Source organism: Perca flavescens, chromosome 20 (assembly GCF_004354835.1).
Source record: "Perca flavescens isolate YP-PL-M2 chromosome 20, PFLA_1.0, whole genome shotgun sequence".
NCBI lineage: Eukaryota > Metazoa > Chordata > Actinopteri > Perciformes > Percidae > Perca > Perca flavescens.
In genome coordinates, this window is record NC_041350.1 from 24,848,117 (window position 1) to 24,872,533 (window position 24,417).

Genomic DNA, 24,417 nt, shown 5'->3' on the forward strand with positions numbered 1-24,417 from the left:
AATAACCAGGTGAACAGGTGAAGCAAACAAATACACCCACCACCTACAATATAAGTGCACAATATAATAATCAATAAATAATATAAATGAGACCATAATCAACATACAATATGTCATCCTACACTAATGATTACCTGTGCCACATGTTTGTGTAACATTAAAACATGATCAATAAAACAATTATTATTTTAATAGCTTAGTATTCTATGGCCAAAAAAGCTATGTATAAAGGCTTTAGGCCGCCCTACATGTTATTGCAACTTAATGTTATACAGTATATGTAGTAAGGGGTCCCTGACCTGTCTCTCTTTCAGCTAAGGGGTCTTTGACTTAAAAAACGTTGAAGACCCCTGCTCTACATTAACCTAAACAAACTGGGTTAGTAACACCAGAGTGAAACAGCTGGAGGCCGACCAGAGTAACCACTGAACTGCACTGATAGCCGATGAGCAAATCCACTAGAGCAGAAAGGCGTCAATTATCCTGCTCAACGGCAACTTTACTGAAGCACAGAGGAGCAAAACTCAAGATTTTCCCATCAGTCCGCAGTTTTAAATCCGTTATAACGTGATCACTGGTTTGTTTGTGAAACTGTAGGGCTTCTGTTGAACCAAGAATCCATCTTGAGGCGTTTAATGAAACGGTGCTCCGTGTGAAATCAAAGTCCCTGGGTTTATTTTTCTTCTCACCATCTCATTCCAGCTTGACCCAGATAAAACCAAGTGCGCTGGGGTCAAGTTTCCAGATGACGGCGTGTCCGATAACGTCTCCTTTGTGAGTATAAACTCTTCAAGCTGCCTGAGATCAATAGTCGTATTGTTGTAAGTCAATATTTTGAGTTTGATTTCTATCGGCTTTTAAAAAAATGCAGAAACGTTTGTTAACTTAGGGTCCAATTTGACTGGATAGTCTCTATAGCTCTAGTCCCACTGTTACTTTACGTTCAGGAAGAAGAGACACATTTAATAAATCATAATGGATAGCAACTAAAGTCCTCTGGTAAAGTCGATACATTTAAGGTGTGAAAAAGGGTTGCTTTGAAAAGAAAAATTGCAAAAACACGTCTGTCAGCCTGTTTTTCTCTCTTCTTTCGGTGTCCTCTCAGGAGCAGCCGGAGGCGGTGACTCCGACCACAGAGCTGGAGATGGACAACATGGACACGTTTCTAGAGAGACTGCCACCGAGTGGCAAAATGACCAAGACAGAGTCCCTAATCATATCGTCCAACAGGTAGAATTACATCAACAACAATAATCCACTTCTTTAACCCTCGGAGGTCTAAGGGCATTTCCTTGATTTTTTTTTTTTTTTTTTTTTTCTCGCATCTTCTTTAATTCTCCTTTTTAAGCGTATTTGCATAGAACCTGGTGTTTCATATCAAAATGTTTGGAACAAACTCATAATTTGGCCTTAAAGCTGAAAAGTTGATGTTTGCTTTTTGAAATTCCTCAAATCTCTTGTGAAAACAGACCTTTACCCACATGCACAACTTGTTTTGGTGCATTCGAGTTTTAGGTTCACAAAAGTGGTGAATATATATGAATAAAATAGTAAACGCATGTATAATGAATGAAATGTTATACTATTGCTTTTTGAGTAGGAGTGTTGTCTTTTGTCCACAGAGGGTTAAAGCCTTGATACACATCTGCAGCACGTTTTTTTAGAGCTGGCAGAAATCTTTACTATTTACCAATATAGTGTTGTAAAAGGGAAAATCTGTTTTTGGATTTGAATTAATATTAGCGGATGTTTGCCTTTCTGTAATCATCTCCTACAGATCGGAACAGGGTTTATGCTTCGTGTCGTTGACCATTACGTCACTGCCTCTGCTTCTGGCACTCCAGTCCTCCACCTCTCTTGCTCTGCTGTTTTTCGTTTTCAGGCAGGAACCCAAGTTGGCCGGGAGGCGAGGCCGGAGCACGTCGCTGAAGGAACGCCAGCCCAGCAGGCCGCAGAACGAGAGGGCCAACAGCCTGGACAACGAGCGCTCCCTGGACACACGCTGCCACCTACAGGTAGGAGGGGGAACTGCAGGTCAATCCAAAAAATGTCATACTGAGTTCTTTCTGTGGAATGGATTTTATCCGTAGCGAAATGTAATAGTTTAGATCAGGGGTGACAAAAATGCATTTTCACTAAGGGCCACACAGGAAAAGAGAATCCCATCAAGGGCCAGACGTGTGTAGTTTATTGGCAGGCATATCTTTGACTGTATACTGCATGTCATTTTTTTGTTGCGTTTTCAGACTTTTTTGTGGCTTTCCAAGAAGTTTTTGTGATTATTTTTGTTAATTAATTTGTTGTTTTTGCAACGTTTTATTGCTTTTTTCCCCCCCATTTTTTTCCCCCTCGATTTTTGTCACACTTCGGTCGACATAAAGCACTAAAAAGTCACCAAAGAGTTCCTTAGCCATCATAGGGTTTTAACAAATCAAGCAAAACATGTTTCACAACCTGAATATGCAATCTCTCTGGTTCTGGGGGAATTTCTGTGTCTCAAAGTCGGCAAATCTGCCAAATTCGCGTAATAACGGTCTGAAAACAGTTTCCTGTCTGCTTGGTTTGGCGAACAAAAAGGGGGCCAAAATGTATTGAGAACCTACATTGAAACGCGGGCCGAATCAAAAACTTCGAGGGGCCGGGTTCGGCCTGCGGGCCTTGAGTTTGACCCATGTGGTTTAGATGATCACCGAGAACGATCTGTTCAATACTATTTGAACATAGTGGTGGAATGTAATTTTTACATGAGTATGAGTATTTTTACAGTGTGGTATAAGTACTTTTACTTAAGTAAAGGATCTGAATACTTCTTCAACCACTGGATTTGATCCTCTCTACACACCACGATGTCTTAAGATTGAACAACTGACTGTAAAGTTTTGTATCTGGAAAATTCACTCATTTTATCAAACATGTTATATGGTCCCTTAATCACAAATATGGGTCCCTATTTTAACGCAAAGGTTTCTTATTTTACCTGCATAGATCCCGAGAAAGACGGTGTACGACCAACTGAACCACATCCTGGTGTCTGATACCAACCTCCCTGACAGCATCATCCTCATCAACACGTCAGACTGGCAGGGCCAGGTGAGGAAAAGCTGCACAGCCAGCTTCAAACAGCTATTTTTCTCTCAATATTTTCCTTTCAAATTCTGTTGGTAAAGCTGTGGATAGATGTTAAAAAAGTGTATTCTCAAAGTTGTATTTATTGAGCCAAAGATTATTGTACAGACAATAATATAATTGAATAAGTGCTCATTTTTGTAGGAATGTGAAAGTAAGATTACAATCATGAATCTTTATATAGAACCTTAAGTAATTGGCTGTAATTCTGCACCAAGGCTACATTTCGGGAAAGAGACTTAAGATGTTAATCTTAAGAATTAGGGGACCACTAAGGCCTATATAAAAGAGACTTCAGATACAGTATTAGGGGAGCACTAAGGTCTATATAAAAGAGACTTCAGATACAGTATTAGGGGAGCACTAAGGTCTATATAAAAGAGACTTCAGATACAGTATTAGGGGACCACTAAGGTCTATATAAAAGAGACTTCAGATACAGTATTAGGGGACCACTAAGGTCTATATAAAAGAGACTTCAGATATAGTATTAGGGGACCACTAAGGTCTATATAAAAGAGACTTCAGATACAGTATTAGGGGACCACTAAGGTCTATATAAAAGAGACTTCAGATACAGTATTAGGGGACCACTAAGGTCTATATAAAAGAGACTTCAGATACAGTATTAGGGGACCACTAAGGTCTATATAAAAGAGACTTCAGATACAGTTTTTTTTTACACAATTGTAGGTTTTGCTCATGTATTTCTCCTTCTCCCCCTTTCTCAGTATCTATCAGATATGCTGCAAAACCACCATCTACCAGTAGTCTGCACCTGCACCACGGCCGACATCCAAGCAGCATTCAACACTATCGTCTCCCGCATCCAGAGATTGTAAGTCGGCCTCTCACTCGCTCTCTCTGCTGCCATCATATAGTCTCGCACTGCCAGACCTTCCTCCACAGCGTTGCGGAGGAGGGTCTGGCTAGTCCACACAGCATTCCTGAATGGGAAAATTACGTGCTCTGGTTTATTGGCATGTCTTTGAACCAATCACAATCATCTTGGGCGGTGCTAAGCGCCGCACAAAGCAACAACGCCCCTGCAAAATAGCCTCAGGAAGGAACTTGTTTTGTTGGAACGTGTACGTTTAAAAGTTGTTTTAGTCGTGCAACAGTAAACTCCGATTGGACAGATAGTCTAGCTAGCTGTCTGGATTTACCCTGCAGAGATCTGAGGAGCAGTTAACCATAGTCCTCAGAAATCCACCGGAGTTTAAAAAGCCAACACAAGGGAAGCCCGAGGCAACAGATATCAGGCCTAAATGAGTGAAAATCGGCGGAATTTCCGTCAGCAACAGAGCAATCTCGGAAGTGGAACGTCGTGGATATAGGCTAGCCATCATAAATTCACACTTGAAAGCATCAGACTGTTCTCATGAACCATTCATACTTAGAGCTACAAAAAGTGACGCACTGTAATTCATATTCCACATATTTTTTGCTGTATGGCAGCACAATGCCTACCGCTGTATAAAAACACTTGCGTGGGAGTGGGGTTTGCTTCCCGGTGAAAATACTCACCCAGGAAATGTATGTTTGTTCCTTGGGAGTGTTTTAATCCAAACCACGATTTTTTTTCCTAATCTTAACTAGTCGCTTTGGTTCATAAACTTAACTGTTGTCGCCACGTGATGCTGACTTTTTGTCAGCTAAACTCAACTACCAATTGCCGCTGATACGACTGAAGCTCCCGGAGCTCTGTAGCCGGTGTCACGTGACCAGCCGGCGGTTGCCAAATTAATAGGATATCATACGAATTGGTGTGCATACATTTTCGTACTATATTGTACGAACCTGTTCATGAGAATGCGTTTGAAAACACTTAGCTATACACCCAAATTGATGACATTGATTGTAAAAACTGTAAGCTGCCTATTTACTTTCTTTCCTAGTTGCAACTGTAACTCCCAGACGCCCATTCCCATAAAGATCGCAGTGGCCGGAGCGCAGCACTACCTCAGTGCTGTTCTGAGGCTTTTTGTGGACCACCTTTCCCATAAGACCCCTGACTGGCTCGGCTACATGAGGTTCCTCATCATCCCTCTAGGTTAGGAGCAGCCTTACTTTAATGTTGCTGTTGTGTTTTTTTGGTTTTTACTTGAAATATATAAAGGTGCTATTATTGTTCAAACATTAATGTACAACTTGTATTTGTCAGATTAATATCTTGTAAAATTGACTGAAAATGTATAAGATAATGGTGGAGACTTCTAGTAGCTTTTCAAGCTTAAATCTGCTGCCTTTGGCTCTATTATGAGACATGCATTTTGGAAAATATTTTACAACCTGTCTTTTGCTCCTTTCACAATCCGTTACGACCAGAAGCTCTAAAAACTGTAGATCATTTTAGCACTGGATGAATATTGCTGTCCTTCCAATTGGTGTGGTAAAGCAAACCAACCCATTTTCCTGAGGCTGCCGGTCCTCTCAGTTATTTGTTTTCAACAGTTATAATGGCCAGGCCAAAACTAAATCTGCTGATTTTTTAAAACCGTTTTTAGTAGGGATCCAGAATGAAAATCTTCAGAATTTAGCAAACAGTTTTTCTGCTTGAGGTGGAGATGTGGTAACGTTTTATTAGGGCCCGAGCACGAAAGTGCAAGGCCCCAATGGTGCCTTGCACTGAAAGTGCAAAGGAACCTATTGTTTTTCGTCAGATTATTATTTTTCCGAGTCCTTTGTTGCATTTTTGAGGGGGTTAGCATGCACGAAAACTCACAAAACTTAGCACACATGTTACAACTGGTGAAAATTGCAAAGTTCTGTAGTAATTGGGCTCTGCCAGGGGGCTCCATAGCGCCCCCTTACGTGCGCCTTAATTCCGACAAAAGTAAGAAGTTAATATACCAACTTTTAAGGGAACATAAGACTCGTCTTGAACTCCATGGTTCTATTTTTAGAAAAAATTACCAAATTCTAAAATTTCCGAAATCTTGGTTTTCGTGCAAAAATCTTTCTTTTACCAACACTTGTTTGAGGACTTTATGATGCACGAAAACTCTTGCAGCCATGTGCAGAATATTAAAATCTTTCATCTGAAAACACATTTAGGCTTGGGAGTGGTACGGTTGCTCTATAGCGCCCCCTAATGGGTTTTAGCACTTGGTCACATTTTTGATGGCCTAAATATATACGAAAACTCACAAAAATTGGTGCCCACATAAACACCTGGGAGCTTTGCGAGTCTGTACAGCGATTTGGGCCATACCTGTAAGCGGGCTCCATAGCGCCCCCTAATGCGTAGAAGGCCTTAACTTGGACATAGTTGCTCCAATCTTCACCAGATTTAATACCCATATTGCTCTAATCATTGCAGACATATTTCCCATTTACATTCATTAGCTCCGCCCAACCGGAAGGCGACCATTTTTAATTATGCATTTTTCAGGTGTTTTACATTCTTTTGAACTCGTCCTAGGCCGTGACTTCAATCTTCTTGAATCTTTGCAGGTAGTATCTGTTGAACCTCATAACGAAAAGTTATCCAGAGAATTTTGATAGTTGAAAAAATGCGCAAATTATAGCAACTTACTGTCTAAACAGGAAGTTGCATTATCTTGACAAAAAATGATTTGCATTGCCCCGAAACTTGACAAGGATGTTCCTCCTGGCCGGTTTAGCAACTGTGCGAAAGTTGGCTGCAATCGGCCATTAGATGGCGCTGTTTTAATTTTTTTTATTTAATCATCAAAATATTGACATATGGGAAGCCTACTTTGTCTAACTACTTCTGGGACGTGAGTCTGATTGGCACGAAAACTTGCATATACACTCGGAGGACCCTCGTGACAAAAACTTATCAAAAGAATATTGATAGCTAAAACAATGCGCAAGTTATGGAGGACCAACTTCCTGTAGGTGGGAGTGGAAACAGGAATGGTTATATCTTGCCAACGGCTATTCCAATGGACACAAAACTTAGAACAGTTGTTCCTCGTGTACCAATGAGGCTGTGTGCCAAATAAGGCGTCAATTGGCCTTTAGATGGCGCTGTTTAAATTTTTTTTAATTAATTAGCAAATTTACTTTGAGAGAAACCTACTTTTTTTAACTCCTAGCGTCCCATCTGCACAAAAATGTGCACGTAGACTCGGTGGACCCTCATGACAAAATTGTATCAAAAGAATTTTGAAAGCTAACATAATACGCAAGTTATGGAGGACCAACTTCCTGTAGGGGGCTGTCGAAACAGGAAGTTGCGTATCTTACCAAGATTTATTCCCAATTGACAGCTAGTATGACAAAGTTGTTCCGTATAGCGGTTTGAGCATCCACGCCAAATTTGTAGTGCATCGGCCATTAGATGGCACTGTTAGAATTTTTTTAATTAATTATTCACATCGCGATATATGGGAAACATACTTTGTCTAACTCCTCCTGGGCCGTGAGTCCAATCTGCACGAAAACTTGGATATACACTTGGTGGACCCTCGTGACTAAAAGTTATCAAAATAATTTTGATAGCTAAAACAATGCGCAAGTTATGGAGGAACAACTTCCTGTAGGTGGCTGTTGAAACAGGAACGGTTCTATGTTGGCAAAAGTTATTCCGATTTACATGAAACTTAGAATACGTGGTCTACATGTGATGTTGCATTTGCCAGTACCCCCGATGCAAGAAGCGAGGGCCCGTCATCGCTGCTTGCAGCTTTAATTTATTTTTGTATTTTTTAATCTGCGCAAATCAGATGGAAATCCTGTGGAAGGTAATTTTTTAGGGGCATTTTAGGCCTTTATTATATAGGACAGCTGAAGATGTGAAAGGGGAGAGAGAGGGGGAAGGGGGGGAGTGACATGCAGCAGGGCTGCAGGTCGGAGTCGAACCTGCGGCCGCTGCGACAAGGACTGAGCCTTTGTACATGGGGCGCACGCTCTACCAGGTGAGCTAACCAGGTGCCCATCCTGTGGAATTCTGCATCTGCAGATTCCGTGTGGCCCTGACAATGACTTAACGCTGCACCTTTAAAGCTGTTTGCTGTGTGATCTTGACAGTTTTTCTTTGATTGGTTTAGGTGCACATCCAGTCTCCAAATATCTCGGCACTATTGACTATCGATACAACAGTTTGTTCCAAGATGCTGCTTGGAGGGACCTGTTTCACAAGCCAGAGGCTCCTGTTGTAGGTGGGCTGTTAAAGTCTTACTGACTTTTACATTATCAACATTTTATAAAGTTTACAGCAGTCTTAAAAACATTAATATGAACACCTTAAAGCTATAGTGCGTAGTTTCTGTCTCCAGAAGGAATTCTAAGTAATGACAAGAACACTGTCGCATCACTCGAGCTGCTGCGTTTGAATGTTGCCGGACTACGCCATTTTGTAAACAGCCATACTGAGAAATACAGAGAGTTTTATGGAGTTTTTGATAGGATTAATTAGCTATGTATCAACTCATTTGGCAATGGCTTGAATGTAACGGACATTCATTTATATAAAACAGCTGCGCAGTATAGCTTTAAATAATGTTTGTGACTATGTAGTCACAGTCAGTAGTAGAGAATGAATGAATCCCTGTGTGCTGTGCAGCCCAGGAGAACCCAGACGTGGTGTCGAGGGTGACTCAGTACATGGTGGGAGCTAATGGAGCACACCAGCTCCCCATCGCAGAGGCCATGCTCACCTACAAACAAAGGAGGTATGTGTTCATACTTGATTTCACCCTCACTTAGTAACAGATCTGAGTAATTGTCACACTGAGCTGTACAGAAGTGGAATTTTATTAAATGTGTTTTTGTGAGCTACCCTGAAAAAGTTTGAATTTAGTAAAGTCTGGGGGTTATGTCTAATAAATGCTTCTAATGCAGAGCTTTTACTAGTTTTTCACAAGGGGGTTGAACTATTCTGTAAAGTCTATGAATACCATTTAATACATCAGCTGGCTTGTTTCAAATACATTTAAAATTTAGGCAAAATTACAAGTGGACATAATATATATACATTGTTCCATTTGCTTGCAATCAAAATGAATTAATCTGCACACTAACAAAAATAAAATAAATTGTGTTGCAATTTTATAATTACACAGGATAGATCGTCTGCCCTCAATTTGTTTTACTGGAAGCAATTGTGAAACAAATAAATATCAAAAGTATCACCAGCGGAGATTAACATTAAAGCAAAAGTTTGACATTTTGGGAAAACTTGTTAGCTTAGGCCTAAAGACAGGAAAAGGAAAACAGCCTGCTTGGCTTTGTCCCAACGTAACCAGCAGAAACTCCAGGGTCTCAGCCAAAAAATATTCTGGCAAACCAGCAATTTTGTACGGATAAGACACAAGGGGACACAAATAATACAGCCACAATTATACTCGTAGAAGACATGCGTACACAGAGGAAAGCCTTAATACTATCATTAGTGTAGCATGGAGACTGTACCATTATCCTTCTTTTCAGTGTTTCTCGTGATTCAATAAAAAAGCTGACTAAATTGACCGAAATATTCTTCTTTAAAATCATGTATTTATTTTTAAGTTGTTTATAATCAAGCCACAAAAATACCTTAAAACATAATGACTTATTTTGAAAAAGTGTCCCCTTATAAAAGAAATACAATACTTTTGTACACTTGTTAAATTAGCTGATCATAATGTAAATTAGTGAGCCACTGGTAAAGCTCATCTGCTAACCCTGACAGCCACATGCCTCCAAAAATATGAACTAAGCTCAACACACTTACCTGAGACTCTCCACCTGACTGTCCCTGGTCTCCCTGAGACTCTCCACCTGATCTCCTTTGCCTGTGACATAGTGACGTTAGTATTTCCATAAGCACCCATTCTTATAAAGATGTTACCAAATTGTCTTGATATGAGGACTTATTGTACTTACTCAGCGTTTTGGTGTAGGCTACTGAAAAAGGATCTTATGTCTGTTATTCTTTTCTCTGTCATTTTATCTAGACAACAACAACACAAATCTTAAGCTAACGTCAGATGTGTGAATATGAGTTAGGTTCATAGATTCACCACGCGGTCATATTATATTTCTAAAATGATCTTGCGTCCTCCACATAAGTATTAGGTTATGTCTGGGACAGAGGATATATACTTAACTGATCAGCCACTTAATTTCATATTGAGCAAAAAACAACTGTAGATCACCAAAAATTAATCCTAATATAAGTTCACACACATAACGTAAGGCTTATCGCCGTGGTAACGTTAGTTGTAGTGGGTGCATTTCTATCCAACAAGCTAGGTAACGTTACACTATATTACACTAACATAGCGAACTTTTTTGTCATGACTAATTCATTAATTACTCAGCATCATTTCTATATGAGAAAAGAAAAACTTAATCTCATGTTTAATGTGAATAAGACCGCTTTGAACCGTCTACTTACTACATTCCTGTCACTACCGATGTGACTGTCACCGTGAGTGTAGCGCAGATCCTAAAGCTGAGGCAAGGGAGGGGGGACTCAAAATGTTTTTAAACTTAAAAAGCACTCTTTGGGATTTGTATTGTTTTACTGCTTACACAGATATTTAAGTGTACATCATTATGTTATTTACAATACTTGTTTTAATATATATCTAGGGGGGGGACAACCCTTAGATGGGAGGTTCGTGCCCCTCCGACCCCCCCGACCCCCCTGGGATTTACGCCCTTGAAGACAATCAAAATATAACCCGTAAATGAGCTCACGTGCTGGTGCAACAAATGGGACCATCTGTGGAGCACGTGAATGCTAGACTGGATAAACCCTGCCTGATCTGCCAACGATTTGATTTCGCCCTGCAGCTCAGGCTGGAAACCCGTACGTTTATCTCATCGACATATATAAAATGAACCAACAGATCCCGTTTGCTCTGGACGGAGACCAGTGAAGGATATTATAAGCACTTTTCCGATGAGCGCATAATGCGCAGCCTCCAACTGAGCTCGAAGACGTAGATGTGACGTGAACAACGTGTCTGAAAGTTGGAAGTCTTCTGGTAGCTGTGCCAAGAGAAATCTCAATCATTCCCAATCTTGCAGAGACAGAGAGCGTGGGTATATGTAAGGAGATAACATAAGCACAGGCTAATTATTGCTAACTAAAATGCTTGTTAAAATTAGTAAATAAAACTTATGTAAGTAATGTAAGTCGAAACTACCTGCTAGCTTCTCCTGTACTGTACGGTAATTCCTCTACTGTGCGACAGTAAGTCGCGTGGTTATGACACAATTATTAGCCTCTTTTTACAAAAATGTCTGCTACGGAGCCATAATATGAGATACAAGGTAATGGAGCCATTTATACATTGTCGTGTTTCTTTAGAAATAAACAATGGACAAATAGTCTTTAAACGCTTCAGATGTAAAGTTATTCTCTCTCAAAGTGTCTCCAAAATGAATGGCAGTCAATGGAATGCTAACGGGAGGTGATGGCATGTTAGCATCAAAATGGCGCCATAGGAGTTGCGCATTCTGAGGAGAAGCTTAACCCCTTGGTTTATATCATTGACATATATATATAATGGACCAATAGACCCCGTTGCTCTGGACGGAGACCAGTGAAGGCTATTAGAAGCACTTTTCCGGTGATCTCTTGCTTTACTGCGCAGCCTCCAACTGACAGAGACAACGTAAATGTGACGTGAGCAACGTGTCTGAAAGTTGTAAGTCTTCTGGTAGCTGTGACAAGAGAAATCTCAATCATTTCCAATCTTACAGAGCGTAGGTATATGTAAGGAGATAACATAAGCACAGGCTAATTATTGCTAACTAACATGCTAGTTAACATTAGTAATTAAACCTAAACAGCTAATGTAAGTCGAAACTGCTTGCAAGCTTCTCCTGTACTATACGGTAATTCCTCTACTATGCGACAGTAAGTCATGTGGTTATGACACAATCGTTAGCTTATTTTTACAAAAATGTCTGCTACGGAGCTATAACGTGAGGTACAAGGTAATGGAGCCTTTTATACATTGTCGTGTTTCTTAAGAAATAAACAACGGACAAATAGAGTCTTTAAACGCTTCAGATGTAAAGTTATTCGCAGTCAAGTGACGTAAAAAAAAAATGGCGGTCAGTGTAATGCTAACAAGAGGTGATTGCTTTGTAGCAACAAAATGGCGCCATCGGAGGTTCGCGTTCTGAAGCGAAGCTTACCCACTTGGTTTATACATCCTGCTTCCGTTATAAATCTGCGGGGACCAATCACAAACTGGCTTATCCACCTGGCGCGCTATTGGCGGGTTTAACACGATCACGATAGACAAGCGACCAAGCAGCTATGTTGAATGTAAACATTCAACATAGCTGAATGTATAGCAGCCACCGAAGCGCAGCAACCCGTTGATGTCGCTGTCGCTGCCATGTCACCCGGATCGTTAGTCAGCAGACTCCCCAGACTAATGTTGAATCTTAAAAAATTGAGCTTGGTCTGGTGATAGTCAGACTACATGAATGCAGCATTAGCCACACATTAGCTTGAGACCGCTCTCTTAGTGTAATGGCTAGCTTGGTTAACACTAAACTACCAACAACAACAACAACAACAGAAAGAGCAATCACAGGAACAATTGGGGGGGTTAGATACATGATGTTTTTCAAAATTTGCTTAGTCACCTATCTGAAAATATGGCGGATGTGACAATGTCAGGTAACTGCTATGGCATTGTGCCAGAAGCAGTTGCTACTAGCAACCAAATGTTCAACTGAAACCTGCTGGTGGCAGAATAGTTCATAAAAAACGTATACATTAGTTACATAGTGGTTCTGTTCTCCATTTGAATGTTTTCAACCCCCTTGTGAAAACCATCGAGGTCAAAGTTTCACTAATGTGGTGGAGTTTGTGTGGGAGTGGCGGTGTCCGTCTTTTAAACATCACTGTCTTTCCATCACTGTGTGTGTGAATAACATGTTTTTATCTTTTTGTTGTATTTTTTTCTTTTCTTTCTTTGAAGGAAAAAGAGCTTTCATTTTGATTTTGCAGTAAGGTATTGTGGTCGATTGAGTTTTTTTCTCATGTAGCCTGATGATTCATGTGCTTCCTGTGTGTTGGAGCCATTTCCCCTTTGAACCTTCTCAGCCTTTTCCTGGAGCTTGCCACTTTAACAGTTTTTTTTTCTTCTATTAACAGCCTGAGCCATAAACTTCTCATATAAGATCTGCTATCCAGGCCACCGCTCACAGTTGTAAAGAACACAAGCACACAGAAACACTATGGGATTCCTTGAACTAATTAAAGCAGCGTTAGGTCAAGTCTTTATTTAGAAGTAAACTTTTTTTATCAGCCTAGACACAAGAGATGCAATAAAGAAGATCTTTATCCATACCAAGACACTCTAGCTTTGTCATTTTTGTCCAAGTCAAATTGTGTTTAATTGCACCTAATACTAATAATATGTTGTACACATGTATAAATATAGAAAATATCAGGAAGAGGTCTGGTTTCGTCAAGCAGCCACTTCTAAAACTCACTAATTAAAAGTGACGATTTGTAGTTTTATGTGGAGTAATGTTTTTGACTATTTCCCCGCCACCTGTCAGGAAATAGTCCTGCACATAGTTCCCTGTTACACTTCAGGTTTTGGATTTAACAAATGTGTTAACAAGTGAGTTTTAGAGATTCTGGTAGTCCTATTTTTTTTTTTGCTGTTTGCCCCCGTTTACAGACTTCATGCTAAGCTAGGATAATCAGCTCTTGGCTGTAGCTTTATACTTACCGTACAGACGTGAGGGTATATCAATCGTCTCATCTAACTCTCGGGAAGAAAGCAAATAAGCTTATTTCCCAAAATGTTGAACTAACGATTCCTTTTAAGTGCTTCATGCAATAGTTTGGTACACATTTTCTAAATGTATGTGTCACTGTGTGCTCTTGTTGTGAAGATTATTATTCCCGGCTTAATGAATGAATTTCCTGAACAAAGAAAGAGAATTCGGACTTCTCAGTTTCTCCTCCAAAACAGTCCCCATTGATAAGATATCAGAGGGCTGACTGAAGGGTCAGCTGTGCTGATAAAGTGGCAAGAGACCAAATTCAATCAGCTCTGTGTTCCGTCCTCTGGAGCTTTGTCTTCTGTTTCTTCGTCCCTGCTGTTTCCTCTCCATGATCTCCATATGCTTCTGGCCATCCATGTCTGTCTGCTATTTGTCCAGTTAGAAGTAGAAAAACGTGCACATGTCAAACTACCATTTAAACTTTTTTTTTTGTAAATGAATCACAAACCTCAACCATTTAAGTTGCATGTTTGCTTTAATGTAGTCAAATGAGCGACTTTGGTGTCCTCATTGCTAAAGGGCCTGTTTTAAGATTATGTTAATATCTTAAAAATATATTTCATGTTTTGATGCTGTAGTCTATAAGTATATATTATGGTCATTGTAGCTGAGCGGAGTCTATTTTTAACAAGTGGAACTAACATTTTGTTTCAGAAAGAGAGGCATTTCAAATTTCTTTTTGTTTAAATCGAGCTGTCCTATTCCCCCTATAATTAGTACCAAATGACATAGTTCTTTCAAGGAAACTTGTGGGAAATATTCAGAAAATGGTGGACCTGTGAAATACAGTGCAGTGTTGCAATTTCTTTGACTTGGATAAGGTTTATACGAAATACTAACTGTGCAAAAATAGTGTTTAGAGACAGCAAAAACAACATGGCATGGAAATGTAAAAATAGATGCATTTAGAATATGGAAACTCATTTCCATAATGCTACATTCTACAAAATGTAAAGTACAATCATTATTAGCTGGCTGTGAAAAATGTTGTGCTGGTAGCAACAATAATAATAATATTAATAACTTTATTTATAAAGCATCAAAGGCAAGGTTACAAAGTACCTAACACTAAAACAAGGAATACAAAGTAATAAAATCCAAAACGTGAAAGATACAATTATATAAATATAACAACTATTTTTCAGTTCAAATCAGTAAAATAAAAATGAGTTTTAGGAAGTGATTTCAAAGAGGATACTGACTTTGTCAGCGGGGAATTTCACAGCTGTTGGGCTTGGTCACCCTTATAATAATGGCCCTTATGTTATACATTAATGCACAAGATAATGGTAACAATATCATATATTCTCTAATGTATAGTATAAACATCAGAAAAAAAAACTAATACAACTGACTGTATTCCAACCTAGACACTAGTTTTGACTGAGTTGCAGAACTAAGTTAGACCTTTTATCTGAAAAGAGCATGTGTTATGTCCATATTTGTACGTCCAGCTACATGGGTTGACATGCATGTCCATCTTTTAACCTAAACATCCCACATTTAAGCTAATATCTGGATCAGACACATCAGACAGAAGTCCTATGATCTGTCATAATCCATCCGTGCAAGGCTAGATGAACATGACTCACTCACATACCAGGCAGACATCTGGCTTTCTCTCTCTGGCTGCTCTGAAAGTGATTACAGCCAAGATGTGTTGTGTTGGGAAAAGAAAACGTGGCCTTGATGTGTAAACTGTGACCTATTGTGGACTGTCTTCTCTCCCCCTTCTCTGTAGTCTATCTGTTTCTTCCCTGGGGGGGCGATGGCAGGTTTCTTCAAGGCAAGAGCAACAACCTTTCACATCATCAAACGCCTTTTGCATTTAGAAAAGCCTAGAAGTAGAACCATTTAGGCACTACTTTTCTGACAATTGCCAGGAAAATAGTTCATGGAAGGCTTGTAAGTGTAGTCATACACTACCGTCCACAGGTAGGGCATGGAACTGGAGAAGTGGTGGATTTAGGTTGGTGCTCTTCCTTCTCATCCACTTCTTTATGACTCGGTAATCCAGTTCAGTGATTCCCAACGGGGGGGTGGGAGTGGGGGGGTACTTCTGCAGTTGCCAGGGGTAGGGCTTAGCAATTAATCGGATTTTAATCGTGATTACGATTTTGGCTCGTAAAGATCACAAACACAATGTAATCGAGAAAAACAATTATTTTGCCCATTAAGTAAACTCTTATTTTGTCTTGTGTTCTGAATGAAAGGGGGATTTCACAGCTCAAGGTGTTTTCACTGTTGATTTGTTTACCTGTTTTACTGGGGGCTGTTTTTTTAAGTTCAATAATTTCAACATCTTTACAAAAGTCGATGAGTAATCATGTTAAATAATCGTGATTTCAATATTGACCAAAATAATCGCAATTATGATGTTTTTTTCATAATCAAGCGGCCCTTGCCGGCCGGTACGTAGTAAGATTGTAGAGTAGCTCAACTAATAAAAACAAAAAAATAGAAATTAGGATTTGATCAAAAGAATATATCCACATATTAACATGAAGGAACACCTGATCACTACGGGCCACATCTTGCACCCGGCGCAGCGCAAAGCCCGATGCAGGTGTCTTTGCTAGTTTCAGACCAACGCAGTTGTCAGTTTCCCGTCCAGCGCCCGCATCATTTAAATGGCAAATGCACCTGCGCCCATCTTTGTGCCCATGGGCGCGCTGGTCTTACAGGGAGGTGTGTTCAGGTGCATTCTGGACGTATTGCCATCTTGAGGCAGCGGGAAGTGATCGCACCATTGACCAACAAAAACCTGGTCTAAAGTCAATAATGCAGCTTTTCATTGTTATTTTAACAGCAAATTAGTAAAATAGGCCTAGGCTTATGCACAGCGCGCGCACACTATGCTTGTTACACACAGAGGGAAGCGCAGCAGCACACAAACATGCAAAAGATTACAAATAAAAATATTACGGTACAAATCCTCCATCATAATATCAATGCATCAAGGTACAAACGCGCTTCATGCCACGTGCTTAAATCGTTAAAATAGGGCCTCTAATGTTGCAGGTACTGTATGTGAGAACGTGCGAAAACTAGTTAGCAAGCGAGCACAGAAGTTTAGCTGAAAGTCATGGCTAAATAGTCAAAATAACTACCTAAAAGTAATGACTAAATGGTCAAATAACTACCTAAAAGTAATGACTAAATGGTCAAATAACTACCTAAAAGTTATGACTAAACAGCAGAAACGGTTAAAATAGCTAAAAGTTAAAATAACGGTTGAAACAACTAGCTAAAAGTAATGGTTTCATGTGTCGCAAATGGAAATACCGTATGGTTGAAACATTCAGCATCACTCCAAGTAGTAGTAGCCTAGAAGGCTTGTAGTACTAGGATTACCGACCAAACCAACCTTAATATCGACAGTTCAATTGTATGAAATGATTAACAATACACACTTTTATATGATGAATAGTATTAAACATTTGGAACATACATTGTGAATTGGGGTACAGGTGTTCATCTGACAGGGCTGTGGGGGAACCTCAGACCAAAACAAGTTGGGAACCACTGGTTTAGTTGATCCCCTGATGGACTTTCTTTCCCCTTGAATGCTCTTCTGCCTTTGGTTTGGTAGATCTGGCCTGTGTCTGCAATAACTGGATGGCTTTGTTGCAGGCCTCGAATCAGCTGGTAGCCTGCATGTTTTGCTCTCTGCTTCTCCAGATACAATAAGGACGCCTGCAGCTGGAGACTGAATGTGTTTTTAGTGGCGGTTTAAATCCCAGCACTGTGCAGCATGCTCTGTTGATTCTGTTTGGATTGTGGTAGCGCTGCATACTTTCTATGCAACGGAAGACTACAGTATTTCCACATGTCAAACATTGGAAATCCGCATCATCAAAAGTTACTAATTACGACATCTCAATGCAACTAACTTGTAGATTTCTTTAAATAATCTTTGACTTGCCAAGCATTTGGAAATGCTTGTAGGAAACAGTCCCTTTTGATCCAATTAGATTTTCCATCTTTCCTTTTTTTTTTTTTTCACGACACGCTGATTATTTTCTTGCCTCCTTTTCACATGAACTCTCTTTTGGCCTCTGCTGCCTCTCCACAGCCCTGATGAGGACTCATGTCAGAAATTTATCCCTTTCATCGGGGTGAGTAACCTCTTTATTTCCTGATATTTCCTGTTTTGTGTTTATCCAACAGCTGTGTTAGCCCATATTTGACACTGACATAACAAATAATAATGCTTTCTCCTGTGTTTTGAATCCTGCAGATCGTGAAAGTTGGCCTCGTGGAGCAAACATCTGCAGCGTCAGGCAAGCTATAAGTTTGTAGAGGGATGTTTGACATTCAAAAAGATAGATGTAAAAAACATATCAAGAATTCTTACACAAGATGCACACGAACCTACACCAGAGCTCCCACCCAAAGGAGCTAATTTCACTACCAAACACCTTTTTACAAATAACTGATAGAGTGTTTGCTCCCTCAGGAGACTCTGATGATGCAGCACCTCTGAGCTCCTCGTTGCTCTCCTCCACCCCTCCACAAGTATCCCCCGCACTCAAAGAGGCGTCGCCCACCCCTCCCTCCTCTCCTTCTGTCACCTCAAGCTTCTGTGCTTACAGGTAGAACAAAATGCCTGGTGAAGAGCTATTTCAAAAATGTGACCTTTGTGTAAAAATGATAGTTTTCTTTAAATACATGTTTAAGCAGGTGTTACTTTTTTTTTTAATAAAATAAATCTGACATGATACTATTCTTCAAATGAGGAAAATTCTTAGTCAGTAATACATAATAATTATATATATATATATATATATATATATATATATATATATATATATATATATATATAAAATTAGCTAACTTATTAAAACATGTTTACCATTTTATTGGGACAATTCAACATGTTGGGAAATGCATGTATTGGCTTTCTTGCAGAGAGTTAGATGTTACAGTAAGGTTGATACCACCCTAATGTCTGTACTGTAAATATGAAGCTACAGCCATCAGCTGGTTAGCTTAGCATAAAGACTGGAAACAGGGGGAAACGGCTAGCCTGGCTCTGTCAAAAGGTAAACGGAGGTTGTCAAAAAAGCAAATATTTACCAAAATGTTGAAATATTTCTTAACATAAATAAATGTATTTGTCACATGAAATCATAGATAGATATATAAATAGATGTTTTCAGAGTCAGCTTTAACTCTTCTGTGTGAGTTACTCAATGAAAGGTATTTCCCTGACATCCAGCTGTTGTCTGTAGTTCTGCAGGTCAGGCAGAACTGATGGGGCTTCAGGTGGACTACTGGGTGGCTCCAACAGAAAGGAAGAAAGACATGGAGAAGCGGGACTCCTCCTCCAAAAACACTCTGAAGTGCAATTTCCGCTCGCTGCAGGTCAGCCGGCTGCCAGTGGGGGGTGCAGAGGCAAGCCCCCAGCCCACCATGTCCATGACTGTGGTGACAAAGGAGAAGAATAAGAAGGGTAAGCTGCACACACACCTGTGCTGTCCAGGTGGACTGATGCATGCATGTTTTGTTTGGATGTATTACTTTCTGATCACAGTGGGAGCCTTAAAGGAATAGTTCACCTCAGAATGACAGTAACATTTAAAAGCCACAATTTTCGGAGATCAGGGAGAAAAGTGTGGAAGAATTAGGCTTTAGTATTGGACAGTATTGTAGTCAAGACCACGTAAACCTAGACCACGTCATCACCAAGACCAGAGTGTATCAACACCCAGACAAGACCAAGGCCAGACCAGTGAGAGTCCCACACTGTAAAATGTGGAAAATGCTAACCATAGGCTTTCCTCAAATTGATCTGAAAGATTCACATTCCCATAAAATACACCCACAGAAAAATATTTTTCATTCACCTCTTTATTGCCTTAAGTGTATTATGAGTAATGCCTTGATAAAAGCCAGTTGTGGTCTTGAAATAAAAATCCAGAGTCCTCTTTATCGGAGACCAAGAAAAGACGAAAAGAAGAGTTCATTCCAAGACGAGACCTTCAAAAAGTGGTCTTGAGACTGGTGTACTACAACACTGGTATAGGATATCTACAGGACTGGATGTGATTTGAATCCTATCTTTAACAATCCGACCTCAAACGTTGCACCAAATGGCCAACTGTCATCCAAAATGTAATCCTCAGAGACCAGAAAGATTCTGAACCCCTCATTTACTCCCAGCATGCATCTCTGTTGTTCCCTTGTGCCAGTCATGTTCCTGCCAAAAAAGAGCAAAGACAAGGAGGTGGAGTCAAAGAGTCAAGTGATCGAGGGCATCAGCCGGCTCATCTGCACTGCCAAGCACCAGCAGACCATGCTGAGAGGTACTTTGTCTTTACTACAAACTTCCTTCTCCGCTACATAAAAGATATGTTGCTCAAAGCGCTAATATGCTGTTTCCAGTATTTGTGTGACAATAAAGAGCAAAGGAAACGGATCATGTGAGCCATGAAATATGATCGGAAACTAACTCCTTTAGATTATTCTGACACCACATGAATGCAGCACAAATGCCCTATATTGCAATGTTAATGAAAGTGAAAAATAATTAGTGTATCCGCCCCATGATTCAGATCTGCTTCAAAATGTAATGGGTTCTTCCTTGGCCCATGCTACACGCTTCCACCAAGTTTCAGGAAAATTAGGCAGCTAGTATTTTTTTTTTTTTTTTTTTGCAATCCTGCTGATAGATAAACAAACCAACAAACGGACATAACCTCCTTGGCGGAGGTAATAACAAGCATACCCGCATAATATGTTGCCATTTTAAAGTGTACTTCATTGTATAATTTTCCAGTATGAGTGCTCTGTATACTTAAAACGAAGGGCTGAAGCTATTGGTCGAATTGAGGAATCGACGGAAAATGAATCCACAACTTTTAATAAAATAACTGATTCTACGTTTAAGTCGTGTAGAAGAAAAACATTCTGTGGTTTCACCTTCTTAAATGTGAGGTTTTCTTTGTTTTATAGATCAAATATCTTTGGGTTTTGGACTACAATAATAACTTCAGGCTCTGGGAAAATGTGATGAACATTTTCTTTTTACTACGTTCCGATCATTTAGAGACTAATCGCCTAATTAAAAAAAGAATCAACACATTAAAGGTGCAGTAGGTAAGACTTATAAAACTAACTTTCTGTCATATTTGCTGAAACTGACCCTATGTTCCAGTAGAACTACAGTGGGGGAAATAAGTATTTGACCCCTTGCTGATTTTGCAGGTTTGCCCACTTACAAAGAATGCAAAAATCTACAATTGTAATCATATGTACATTCTAACAGTGAAAGACAGAATCCCAAAGAAAATTCCAAAAAATCACATCATATGAATTTATTAAAACTGATAACCATCTGATGAGGAAAAACAAGTATTTGACCCCCTGGACAAACAGCAAGTATTCTGGCTCCTACAAGCCAGTTAGTCTTTCTTTAAGACACAGCCCCAATCCAAACCAATTTTATTTTTATTTTTTTATTTATAATGGGCTCAAATGAAAACACATTTAGAATTTGTGTTTAATATGCAGTTGGGATTGGGTTGTTGTTGTTCCGGATAACATGAACTCCAGTAATGAATGCGTTACTATTTAGTAATGTTTGTTTTGCGTCTCTTCCTCTGCAGTACTGATTGACGGCGTCGAGTGGAACGACGTAAAGTTTTTCCAGCTGGCGGCACAGTGGTCCTCACACGTCAAACACTTCCCCATCGGGATCTTTGGACACACAAAAGGCCCTTACTAGCAGCACCTAAGAGACTGAAACACTGAGGAAAGCCCCCCTGCCTCCCCGCCCTTTCTTCCCTTTCCCCTGTGCCAACAGCTTTTAACCTCCTCCTCCCTACTTCCCCTTTGCACACTTCTTATATTCTGCTTTCTTAATTTAAGCTCCTGCTTTCACCTGTTACATTTGTCTGATTATTTAATCTTTTGCGTGTTGTTTTTTTAAATTTTCTATTTATGTAAAAACGTCTTGAGGCAAGGCTGCCAAAGGAATATTTCTTTACTCAGCTTTTTAAAAAGATTAAAAAAAAAAATCCTGCTGATGTTTTATAGACTTTTGAGGAACAAATTAATTAAATAATAATTAGACATTACTTCTAATCTTTAACATATTGTACGAGTGCCCTGGTTTCACCCTCTTCCATCATATTTTATTTGAAATTGGTGAGGCTGGTTTTAATCATTTGGCCGCCACATTTAATCAAGAATAGATATATATATATAAAAAAACAAAACTGCTGCCTTGTAATGAAGTGGAGGAGGCTCATCTTATTTTTTAACCATGATGAAGAAATTTGGGATTCTCAAATTCAGAGACTGTTGTTGATTGATCGTCTCAACCCTGAAGAAGAAAAGAAGTTAACGCCCCCTGAGCTTTGGCTCTCTGCACTCAATGAAGAAGTCTTATGTGCAATAGACTGAATACTGTGTGAATGCAATTCTGAAGAATAACCTGGCACTGATAGAAGATTATACATAGACACTGCAGTTACCTTCTCTTCTTTACTTTCTCCTTCTGGTAAATTGGCTTGAGGTTTAACTCCAAAGTGAGACATATGAGAAAATAGTCAAATAGAGTCAAGAAAATTATTAATAGCACAAAATGAACTGGTTTTTAGATGGTAGTATGGACTGGAAGGAACACATTTACATTTTGGGAAATTTTCTTCTTTCTTTCTGAGCATTAGATGTGAGGATCAATACCACCTTAATGTCTGTACAGTAGTATGTGGCTAGAGCCAGCCGCTAGTTAACTTAGCTTAGCATAAAGACTGGAAGCAGAGGGAAACAGGTAGCCTGGCGCTGTCCAAAGGTAATAAAATATGCTTACAAGCACCTCTAAAGCTCGTCAATTATCTCATTTGTGAATACAAAAGCCGCCGTGTGAAAAAACACAACGTTGTGGTTTTACGGGGGGATTTACAGGAACTATTCCGGCACATAACCCCCAGAAAAACCACAACTTGTCATTTTATGGTCATTTTACCCTATTTCCAGTCTTTATACAAAGCTAAGCTAAGCTAACCGACTGCTGATAAACTGCTAGCCTGGCTCTGATGAAAAGTAACAAAATCCACATACCGGCATCTGTGAAACTCACTAATTAACACTGTTTAATCTGTACAAAAGCCGGAGTGTTAAAATGACAAGTTGTGGTTTTGCACTGAGCCAGGCAAGCTGTTGTCCTGTTTCCAGTCTTTGTGCTAAGCTAAGCTAAGCTAAGGTAAGCTAATCAGCTGCTGGTTGTAGCTTCATGAGAGATCTTGTCATCTTAACTGTCATTAAGAAAGCCTTTTAAGCTCGTTTTACAAAATGAACATTTGAAAAGAGTGGTTCCTCTGTAAAAAGCAACTAGCTTGTAGATTTTTTTTTCCCTACGATGTTCATTTTAGAAATAACTCTTTGTCATCAAGCCCCACACTCCTCGGAAACACTCCATATCTTTTGCTTTAAGCAAATGTTACTTTTGCCAAAGGAACACTCATCAACTGCAGCTCACTTATTACCTGTGTGGTATTATAGACAACTTCATAATGTAGAGGTGAATGTATTGACGGTACCTTAATGTAAAGCACTTTTAAATGTCTGTCCATTATAGCTTAGTGTGTGAACCCTACCGGAGGAACCTGCAGGTACTGTGGTTCACAGATGCACATAGACAGACACTGTGTCTGCCATTATATCTGAGCTCAACAACAGCACAAGCATCGGGGACACGGCATAGTGTATATGCAAAACGACCCAGGCGTCTGTATTTTCTCAGTGCTGTGTAATATCACTTTATGCTCTGTGCGAGGACTCCCTTTTGGACTATTTAGATTTTAGTTTGATATTCTGTAAGGTTAGCTTACAATATGTTTGTGATGTTAACATTTCAAAAATGTTCTGTCAGTAGATTTTGCTCAATCTTTCGTTGACTGTTCAGCGTAAAACTCAAAAGTATTTTGCTTGTTTATTTGTTTCAGTAGCAGTTTCATCATAACCTTTGCCAATTTCTTGATAAGTGCCTAAATTGCTTAATTTTGACAAATCAACCTAAATAATGCGTCCCTTGCTAACATGGTGCTGATTCTGGTCGTACAACAACAAAAATATCTCAGTATAATGTTCACTGGAGGGAGGGAAAATCACAGTTCACTCTCAAGCACGGGTTTGAATCAATTCAAAGAAGACTACAGTCCATTTATGTTGAGCAGACATTTGTTTCTCTCTATAGAAAATGTTTTAGATGTTTTGGTTTTTAATGTTGTCTCAGAGAAAGGCTTGTTGAAACTGAAAGTTCCCTTAAGACTACCACTGTAATCCCAAAATTTGGAGTAATAAAACTACTATACACACTAAAATGTACTTTTCTTTCCATGTGTGACTTGTTAAGTTAAGCTCTGTTTCCTTCATGTGAATATAAAGGCAGATATATGATCTCCAGTTCTGTGAAGGCAACATAAGCATGTGTAAGCAAGTGTAAGCATGAACAACCAATAAAAAGTAATGTTTTAATAAAAACAATACTTTTCCTGAGGTTAAAAGAGAAAACATATTAGTCATATCTCAAGATCTTCATCAACTGAGCCGCTACTAGAA

The 24,417-nt window shown here is 39.5% G+C and overlaps 1 protein-coding gene across 3 annotated transcripts in view; it reads left to right on the forward strand.

The window, feature by feature from the left end:
• The window catches only part of pacs2 (phosphofurin acidic cluster sorting protein 2), a 77,184-nt gene extending 53,001 nt beyond the window's left edge, over positions 1-24,183 (forward strand). For 2 of the 3 annotated variants that reach the window (XM_028565306.1, XM_028565307.1), the window contains exons 11-25: positions 703-774; positions 1,106-1,230; positions 1,883-2,015; positions 2,986-3,090; positions 3,858-3,964; positions 5,025-5,179; positions 8,145-8,255; positions 8,660-8,768; positions 13,029-13,061; positions 17,924-17,966; positions 18,089-18,131; positions 18,308-18,443; positions 19,083-19,303; positions 20,043-20,156; positions 21,459-24,183. In XM_028565306.1, the coding sequence (XP_028421107.1) occupies positions 703-774; positions 1,106-1,230; positions 1,883-2,015; positions 2,986-3,090; positions 3,858-3,964; positions 5,025-5,179; positions 8,145-8,255; positions 8,660-8,768; positions 13,029-13,061; positions 17,924-17,966; positions 18,089-18,131; positions 18,308-18,443; positions 19,083-19,303; positions 20,043-20,156; positions 21,459-21,577 (1,626 nt within the window). In that variant the 3' untranslated portion in view covers positions 21,578-24,183. The remainder of the gene's footprint in view (positions 1-702; positions 775-1,105; positions 1,231-1,882; positions 2,016-2,985; positions 3,091-3,857; positions 3,965-5,024; positions 5,180-8,144; positions 8,256-8,659; positions 8,769-13,028; positions 13,062-17,923; positions 17,967-18,088; positions 18,132-18,307; positions 18,444-19,082; positions 19,304-20,042; positions 20,157-21,458) is intronic. The other variant, XM_028565308.1, reaches the window with a different exon arrangement.
• Positions 24,184-24,417: the final 234 nt, after the last annotated feature.